Source organism: Cricetulus griseus, chromosome 3, assembly GCF_003668045.3.
Source record: "Cricetulus griseus strain 17A/GY chromosome 3, alternate assembly CriGri-PICRH-1.0, whole genome shotgun sequence".
NCBI lineage: Eukaryota > Metazoa > Chordata > Mammalia > Rodentia > Cricetidae > Cricetulus > Cricetulus griseus.
The window spans coordinates 23,656,379-23,665,983 of record NC_048596.1 but is presented as its reverse complement, the minus strand read 5'-3'; the positions used below and the strand labels follow the sequence as shown (position 1 = coordinate 23,665,983).

General features: G+C 48.3%; 1 protein-coding gene across 1 annotated transcript; it reads right to left on the bottom strand.

The window, feature by feature from the left end:
* Positions 1-1,428: 1,428 nt before the first annotated feature.
* Positions 1,429-9,278, bottom strand: Rbp4 (retinol binding protein 4). The gene is made up of 6 exons (XM_035441421.1): positions 9,171-9,278; positions 8,723-8,851; positions 8,495-8,631; positions 8,237-8,343; positions 2,960-3,172; positions 1,429-1,466 (listed from the first exon to the last, which is right to left on the bottom strand). Exons 2-6 carry the CDS (start codon positions 8,831-8,833, stop codon positions 1,429-1,431), a joined length of 606 nt encoding a protein of 201 aa, XP_035297312.1. The 5' UTR covers positions 8,834-8,851; positions 9,171-9,278.
* Positions 9,279-9,605: the final 327 nt, after the last annotated feature.

Sequence of the window (9,605 nt, the reverse complement as noted above, 5' to 3'; positions counted from 1 at the left end):
GACAGTGGGGCAGGCAACAAAAGTGAGGAAGACTGGGAAGCAAATGGAGTTTCATTGAGAGCATATGCTTGAAATCCCAGTGAGACAGCCATAGAAGAGGCCACAGGATGAAGAGACACAGAATGGGGCCTGTTGATGCAATGTTGTTGGGAAATACAGACGGCGTTTAGGGACCCATGGTTTTCTGAAATAGTCTCTGAGAAGATGAAGAAAGGAAAGAAACCAGAGTCAAAGACTGAGCCCCAGGATATGCCAACATGTAGATCTGAGATAAGATTTATGGTGACCATGACATTAAGGACATGTCTTTGTTCCTATTTGGTCAGTAGATTTGATACATTGATGCCTCTTTTGAAGGGATATGTGAGTATGTTAGGCCTGTGGCATTAAACTGAAGCTGAGGGGCCTCTCTGTTAGCTTGTTCTACGGGAATAAAGAGCTGGGCTTTCCTCGTGCATGGTCATTTGTTTCCTCTGTCTTTGCTAGAGAACAGGCACATGGACATTTGGTGTGAGCTCCTCATGGTCCTTGGAAATATCAGCACCCCCATCCTCAATACACTTCCCAGATGTCCTCCAGTCTGGACAGAGCTGTCACAGGTCCTCTGCATGTTCACAGACACTGTATTGACTCTTACTCTATCCTACAAGGCAGGGATTGACGTTTTCCCCAAGTTTACTGAGAGAAACCACATAATCAGCCCCAAATCTCACAGCTCTGAACTGGATTAGACTTAAAACCAAGATCCTTTGCTACCAAGGCTGTCTGTTATTCAGTTTTGCCCCCATCTGAAACACAAAGTGAATCTTGCTAGAAGCAGTGAAGAGCAGGCTTCCTAGAGTTCACTCTGACCCTTGTTTCTCAGCCACCCAGCTCTGGATAGAGGTGAGCCTTCTATCCTGCTCACCTGTGGGCCCTGGGCTGACAGTCTTGGGTTTGATGGCCTGGTCATACTTACTTCCTCTTTGGGTTTCAGTCTCTTGGTAGTGCTGTTGTTAAAGCCTTCCTGGATTAATAAGGAAACCTTTCTCAGGAAGTTAAGAACCAATCTCTAATATGGAGATCAGGGATGTCTAGGTCAGGTCAAAAGTCACAGAGAGTGGGAAGAGAGAATGTCTTGGGGTCTAAAAGTGCAACTGGAACACAAATAAGTCTTCAACTCATAGGAAGACGGTTACTATATGTTTAATAAATTGAGTTTAGAATCCCAAGCCTCAAATGGTCTCACTGGGAACTTCAGTAAGATATACATTTGTGTGAACAGATTCAGTCATTCCCATGCATATTTTATCCTCCCCATGACAGTTTAATGTCCACCTGGAGATGGTAAGGAGAGGTGGGAAACTAAACTTCTAAGATAAATAGAGATGAAGATGGAATGAGAGTTAATCAGAAGTTGTCAAGTGAAACTTCCCGTCCTTGATGTTGCTATAAACTGTTCCTTGAGGGTCTGCTTTGACAGTAGCCTGAAATACAGAAAATAGAACCACTAATGAATGACTGAGGGATGGACAGTGTTTCTGTGTATAAATGAACACCCAGGCGGCCTTAGAGCAAGCGGCCATTCACATGCTTCTGTGTGATTGTACTTCACAAATCCTCTCACAGTTGATATCAAAGTTCCTTGAATTCTCCAGGGAACAGCAGCACTGGGGGCGTAGGAGCTGCTATGTGAATCTGTTTCCACTTAACCCTACCTCTCCACGTCACCAAGTGCCTTGAGGCCCATCCCCCTACCTTGGGACATGAAGGCACGCCAGCTGAGAGCAGCATCGCTGTTGTACATTCATTGTCTTCATGATGTCCCTGTCCTGTGTCACCAGGAGGTACCACAAGGGACTTGAGAGTGACAAAAATCTGAGTTTGTATCCAACTGAGCTATCCACTGGAGATCTTAGGCAATGTACTTAGCTTTTCTTAGCCTTTGTTTTTCTCACTGGTAGAATATGTATAGCTGATGCTCCTCCTTTATAAAGTGTGTCTAAGGGTTAACTTAGGTGACTTAGGAGAAAGGCTCAATGTGGTGCCTGGAGGTGATGTGATCCTTCACTAGCCCCATGTTCAGACTCCCCAGTACCCCAGGGTGGCACTCTTATATCTATGTATATCTGACCTCACATTGTTGGTATACTTGGGCATTGCATTGCCCAAGAAAAAAAATGTTCTTTTTCTACACTTCAGTGTGACCCTTTTTGGATTTTGAAGCCCAGTTCTCCATAGAAGTGAATGCATGTCAGCTCAAAATAGACAGCATACTTCTTCACCACGCTTCTGTTTTAAATTCCGATCAGTTAAGGGCAGTAGCTACTAAACTATCCTACTATTATTCTAGAGGCTTTCCCCAAGAAACTCAAGTGGAGCCAAGTGATGCTTGGTTTTTGTAAAGAATAAAGAATATTGCAGGCAGCCGGGCATTGGTGGCGCACGCCTTTAATCCCAGCACTCGGGAGGCAGAGGCAGCGGGATCTCTGTGAGTTCGAGGCCAGCCTGGTCTCCAGAGTGAGTGCCAGGATAGGCTCCAAAGCTACACAGAGAAACCCTCTCTTGAAAAAAAAAAAAAAAAAAAAAAGAATATTGCAGGCACCAGTCTTTTCGGGACTTGATACACTGATGCTTTTGTTTATGGTTTTGTATAAAATGGCTGTATGTCCCATCCAGTTCTTTACTGGGGATACTTCATCTAATTCCTGCAGAACAGTTTCTAAGGGTTATGGCATCGGTAGCAAAATATAAGGAGAAGAAAGCAGACTGAGGCCTTGCTTATTGGAAGCGCCAGGGTTTGGAGAAAAGAGCCCTTTGGTCCCTTCTCCATGTGGCTGGTGACAAAGTTCTGGGAAAGATTTAGTCAAGAATGGCGAAGACTTGGCCCAAAGGCGGCTCCTCAGATCACCCTCTTACACAGATGTCGCGCCCTCCTATTGGCCCGGCCCAGCCACGCCCCTCAGGAGGAGCTACTCACCATTGTGCTCGATCCAGCGGTACTGCCTTTCTAGGCACAGCTCCTCCTGCCGCTGTCTCACAAGCCGCCGTGTCTCTGGGGTCAGGCCATTGGGGTCACGAGAGAACACGAAGGAGTAGCTGTCCGCACAGGTGCCGTCCAGATTCTGCAGGCGACAGGAGTACTGCAAAGCGAAGGTGTCGTAGTCCGTATCGATGATCCAGTGGTCGTCATCTGTATGTCAGAGAACCACAGAGGGCCCGGAGGCCCGGCCAACTTGTTACCACTGACTCCGTGGGAGCGGCTGCCTTTCCTCAGTGAGCGGAGATTCCTGACAGCTTTTGTACAACTGGGCAGATGAGAAAGGATCTTTCTCTCCTTTACAGAAATGAGTCTTGGCACAGAGGGCACCTCATTCATGTCAGTGATAAGAGAAGACACAGATCTCGCCCTGGTATGGAGGACACCTTGTTCGTGTCAACGACTCCTTAGTAACAGGTAGTACAACCGTTTTCTAAGGGACCACTGAAGATGAGCTGCCGTCTTCACTGCCTACCCTCCGGTAACATGTGTCTCTGTCTGGTGTCTGATGGCCCTCAACTGATGTCATCCCCAGCTACAGGCCATGAGCTTTTCGGGGCCCTGCAGAATCTACCTCCTAGCATCTCACTTGGCCCCAGTGCTCTCCCTTCAATGGGAAAGAGGATGCCAATCTGATGGTAATGGTCTTTCATGTTCTACCCTTATTCATACTTAGGAGCCCTATTCGCTTCTCCAGGTTGACAAGTGGGGATGCTCACTATCCAGTTTCAAATATAGTCTGGTTCATGCACCCACTGACTCATGTGTATACAGTGCATGTGGACACACAAAGGGGGTGGGGGAATTACTTTTCATGACTTGCCTGGCAGAGCAGAACCCTTGAAAAATGCAGATCATATTCATTCTGCAAGGCTGGGGTCTAAGTAGTGCAGAGGCACCATGAAGCAAGTGATACAAAGATCAACCAAGGCAGAACGGGAAATCAGTTAGGGAGAATATGTATGTGTGAGTGGCCCAGAGAAAGAACAGAAATGTGTTTGTCAAAAAACCCTATGTACAGGTAAGAGGGCTGTATTTCAGTTTAACCGTCTTTCTGACTTTTAACCAAGGCTAGAACCAGTTACTTCATGGATATTTCCGTATTCAGGGAGGTATTTCTTGCATTTATCCAAAATTATACACCATTACTCCATATTACAGATGGGGAGACAGAGGCACAGAAAAATAGAAATAATTCCAGCAGGATCAGACACAGGGCACATTGCCAGAGTCTGCACACCTAACCTCCACCAGACACTAGGTAAATTGGGGGTAGAAGGGACAAGGACAAGCAGGCGTTTTATCTCTCACACCCAGGTCTTAAAGCAAGGCATCATCAGCCCAGGTTTGGCTTCATGTTGGAGGAAGGCAGAGAGGCCCAGATGTCCAAACATCACAGGATGTGAGGCCACGCAAGTCCCCATCATACGTCACCAGTGGCCGTGCCTCTTTAGGAACCCTTGAGATACCAGCCTAGGATCTGGCTCAGCTCAAACCCAGACCCATAGGAGCACTGCACAGGAGAGGGTGAGCCCTCCTTCTCCTCTCCCCCTACCAGACAGAAGAGGAACGAGCCACTCCTGTATCTTCCAGGCTTTCAGAGCCCTAGCTCAGAAGTGTCCCTGGCCCACAACTGATCAGCTAGGCAGTGACCATGAAGTTCCTCAGTAGATGGGACATGAACAGAAGCCACGTGGCTGCTGCTGGGCCACCCCCTCATCCCAGGCTCCACCCTCCCCAGGCTCCACTCTCCCCAGGCTCTTGAGAATCCTGGCAGTCTTCCCACCTCTGGATCAAGTCATGGGATCAATGTGTCATGAAGGGGCATCTGGAGCCTGCCTCAGACACAAAGGCGCCCATGCTTCAAGTAGTACCTCAACTCATGGTCCAGGCAGCTAGCAGCCCAGCACACCTGCAGCTTAATAATTTTACCCCCAAATTGTTGCCAGGATGTAAAATATGACATAAGAGATAACTTTCAATGCCTGACTTTAGTGCCCTTGGCTGCTGCTTTTGACTAGAAGAAGGCATGAGTTGGTTTGGTTTACCTCCAGGTTCTTTTTAGCAGAATAGTTCAGTCATGAAGCATCCTAAGCCTTCGCCAGATACTCCCTCCTAAGAGGATCTGCTAGGGCTATGCCAGGGCACAGCTTGAAAGAATGGACTCAGCCCTCCAGCCTTCTCTCCTGCAGCTGGGTAGGGTTTCTCTGAGAAAAAGACACCCCTTGTCTTTCCAGACATCATCTAGACTGTGGAGAGAGTGCCTGAGGCAAAGACTATGGCTGACAGCCCCTGACTTCCCTCCAAGACCCCAGAATAAACATCACGCTATGGCTGTGTCTACACTGTACTGAACAGATAAGTTGAGAACTTAGACTTTCCTGGTTTCAAATGCTTAACAGAGGGAACTGTCTTGGTGGTTGGCTTTCTTTAAAGACCTGCCACTCACTGCTCTCACTGCCATGGCCCTAGAAAATGTTGGCTTGGCTCCCTAGTCCTGTGTCCCCCACATAAGAAGTTCCCCATGATTCTCAGGCCTAAGGATCCAACTAAACCAGTGTGTGTGTGTGTGGGGGGCAGAGTCTAGCCTATTTCCAACTAAATATCCCAACAACCCAACAGTCTGGGTAAGGGAATGGTGTCTGAGATCTCCATGGTGTGAGTTATCTAGTCCACTGATTCTCAAACTGCATTGTGCAGAAGGAATTCACTAAAGGAGCCTTTTGGAAACAGAGATACAAGGCTCCCCTCCTCTCCTCAGGAAGAGTTTCTGATTTAGTAAGTCTGAAATCTACACTTAGAAAAAAAAATACTGCAGCTGATTTAGCTAAAGTTGGCCTGGGGACAGTGACTTTGAGAAACACTGATGTAGACTTCAAGCCTGAGTTGTCCCTCACATTTATAAGGACCCCTTTGCCAAGAGAGTAGCAAACTTTATTTGGAACAAGGAAGAAAGAAGTCTTAATCCATGTTTTTCTGGGAGGGCACAACAAAATAAGGATCATAGCTAACATTTAATAAGCCCCTATTATGCAGCAATCTAAACACTTTCATGCATTACCATGAGTAGTTCTGCTAACAATCTTATTAAATAGGAACTGTTCCTTAACTCAATTTGATCATAAAGGAAATAAAATTTTAGAGAATCTAGTCTATATTCAGCCAATATAGATGATGCCAACATCTTTCACTCGTGAGATGTCTCACTCTGTGCTGGAAGAACCAGGAGGAGAGAAAGAGAGCAATCCAGAGCACGCCCAAGGGAAGGGGCAGCAGACCAGACTGGTCTGCTTGCATTGAAGAATGTAACTCAGCAGCGGAGCTCTTGCCTAGCATGTTTGATTCCCAGGCTCAGAAAAGTAGCAAGGAGTCTGCCCCTGATTTCATTCAGCTGACAAACTCACCGTAAGCCACTGTGCCTTTAGCTCTTTCATCTACAACGGGGATTCAGAATGGCAGCCATTTTTCCCGGAACTCCAGCAGCAATTAAGAGGTTTATTATATTGAATTTGCCTTGAATTATTTTCAACTAGTCTGCCTTGTTACAAATATATCCATTTGGTAAGATGTAGAATTTTACAAGGTAAAAAACAGAATTTGGGCTTCTCTAAGAAGCCTTCAAATCTGTTCAAATTCATGCTTAATGCAAGATCAAGGAAGAAGGAAATTAGCACAAGGAATAAGTACTGAGTTTGTGAAGAAGGTCCCCAGAGAAGCACATAAGACAGTGAGAGGCGAACACTTCAAGTGAGTCTGTAGACACTCAGAAAACAGGAGTGAAGGTTTCACTAGGTCCCAGCAGTTAAATGTATGTGTGTGCCCCGGAACACTTATTCCTTCACTTGTAAAAAAATGAACTTGAACTTGAAAGTGTCTGTGGGTTCTCCCACTCCAGACCCGAATATAAAGCTATGATTTCCTGGCTTAAAAGGTAACTAAGAAGCAAAAATATCAAACATAGAATTTATCGCTCAGACATTCTTCCAAGTACTTTCTGCATTCCCATACACTGTATTTCACAACACCATGATGTAGGTACTGTGATTTCTTCTACTTTGCACAGGGGGAAACTGAGGCACAGAAAAGTTAAGTTACAACTCTGGGTTCCACCAGTGATAGCTTAATTAGGATTTGAACTCAGCAAGTGTGTGTGTGTGTGTGTGTGTGTGTGTGTGTGTGTGTGTGTAATGTGTGTATAATCCAGAACCTTGTGTGTGTTAATCAGTTGCTCTAGCACTGAACTATAACTCCACCCCTGAGGGACACACTTAACCATTACACTGCAAAGCTTCTTTTTGGGAAGGCAAATTAAGGAGGAATTTATTCTGGACAGCCACCTTCCCCCTAGGGCAGTGGTTCTCAACCCTCTTAATGCTGCAACCCTTTACTACAGTCCCTCATGTTGTGGGGACACCCAACCTTAAAATTATTTTTGTTGCTACTTCATAACTGTAATTTTGCTATTGTTACGAATCATAATGTAAATACCCGTGTTTTCCAATGGTCTCAGGTGACCCCTGTGAAAAGGTCATTTGACCCCGCAAAAGGTTTCGACCCACAGGTGGAGAACTGCTACACTAGGGTTAATTCTCCCTCTCTGAGATCTCACGGTATTTCTTCCTGCCCCAAATCATTCCTTAGTTATCAAGTAGCTTTCAGATTTATAGTCCCAGTGAAACAGGTGGGGCGGGCTTTAAAGAACATGTAGACTGTGTGTTCTGCAAAGTACCCTAAGCTTTAGGGAGCCTTGTTGGGACTCCTCAAAATCCTGCCTTGCATATACATTTTAGTATTTCAGAAAAGGAGACACTATTGCATCCATAACACTGCCTGGCTAGTAATCCACAAGAAGGGCACTGGGCTGTGACCCAATTCTATACACAACTGCCCCTTCATTTTGGATATAGGTCTCTACCTCTCCTGATGTCCCAGATTGCCACATTGGAATCAGGGGCTCCACCCAAAGATACAGTGGAGTAGTGATGTGGGGAGGCATTACGGAGCAGGTTACAGTGGGGTGACCGGTGAAATGTCACCCGACAAGCCCAAAGGTCCTTCTGAAGTTGGACCAGGTATTTTAGGCTGGGAATCCAGCCACTTGTAATCCCACGCCCCTTAAATTCAGACAGGGCTGAGGGTTCTGCCTCTTGCAGCCCTTCCCAATGGTGCCACAGAATAGAGACGCACTGACTTGGCCATGCATGCCCCACTACTCACTTCCTCGCTGGAGAAAGGAGGCTACACCCCAGTACTTCATCTTGAACTTGGCAGGATCTTCAGTGTCTGTGAAAGTGCCCACCATGTCTGCGCATACTTCCCAGTTGCTGCAAAAGCCAAGAGAATCCTGAGCCAAGCCTGGAAAGGGCTCCTACCCCATCCAAGGTGCCCCTTTCCCTTTCCATCGAAGGTTGGGCTCCCGGCCAGGGACGGGAGGGACCTTGGAAAGCACACACAGCCCACTTAGAGGCCACTGACCTCAGAATACGGACTCGGCCCTTAGCTGTGGCGCTCATATGACCCTTCTCGTCCACGGAAAACTCGGCGATGATGTTGTCTTGCAAAAAGAGACCCTCGGGGTCTTTTTTGGCGATGGCGTACCAGATCCCAGAGAACTGAGAAAGAAATGAGAGAGCCGGGGACTGAAGTTCGGGGTTCACCGCCGACCCGCAAGAATCGGGGATGGTGGGGGATACTGATACCTACACGAGCCTTGTCGAAGTTCTCCTTGACTCGGAAGCTGCTCACCCTGCAATCGCGCTCGGCGCTGCTGCCTCCCAGCACTGCCAGTAACACGAGCGCCCACACCCACTCCATTTCGCACAGGAGTCCGCCCTGAGGGACAAGCGCTGGGTGACCGCGGGGCAGGAGGACCGCGCCGCCCGCTGCTCCATTCTGCCCCACCCCGCCCCGCAGCCCCCCGGGGCAGCGCGCTACCACTCACCAGCAGGAGCCACGTGCAAGCCTGGCCGCCGCGTTCGCGCGCGCGAGGAGCCCGGGAGGCGAGCGGCTGTCCCAGCTTTATAGCTCCGGGGGGAGGGGGTCGCGCTTTCGTAACCACGCGGGGTGAAAGACCGCGGGGAGGTGCCGGGGGCGGGCGAGGGGGGGACGGCGGCCGGGGGTGGCCGGGCTTGCATAATGCTCCCTGACTCACCACCGAACGCACTCTGAGCCCCTCCGCCAGCCTCACCGCTCGGTGTCGCCTTTGCTCACAGGTCCGCGCAGGGTGGTCTCGGTGGAGCCAAACTCTCCAGCCCAGACGATCCACGGGGCCAAGAGCTGGCTCAGGGACCAAGCGGCAGCCAGCTGCGATCTGGAGTGGCCTCCAGACTTTGGTGCCCTGGCTGGAGGCCTATGTGGCCATGGTGTGGTGATGATGGCCTCATCGGACTAGAAAGGAACCTGTGATGCAGCCTGTGTTCAGGCCCTGGCTTTCCCCAAGGGCCCCTGTTTCTTTTGAGAACCTGTTGTGCGGAGTTGGGTTTTTTGTTGTTGTTGTTGTTGTTGTTTTTTGTTTTGCATATTTTGGCTGAGATTTTTTTTTTCCTCTTTGAAAGGGAGCATGTTTCACTCTTTGAGGAGCTGTGGT

Excerpts from the sequence above, each read along its gene's own strand:
- Rbp4 (XM_035441421.1), bottom strand. The coding sequence starts at position 8,833 with ATGGAGTGGGTGTGGGCGCTCGTGTTACTGGCAGTGCTGGGAGGCAGC. Across the intron at positions 8,632-8,722 it reads AGAACTTCGACAAGGCTCGT|TTCTCTGGGATCTGGTACGC; the intron begins GTAGGTATCAGT and ends TTTCTTTCTCAG. Across the intron at positions 3,173-8,236 it reads CTCCTTTCTCCAGCGAGGAA|ATGACGACCACTGGATCATC; the intron begins GTGAGTAGTGGG and ends TCTGACATACAG.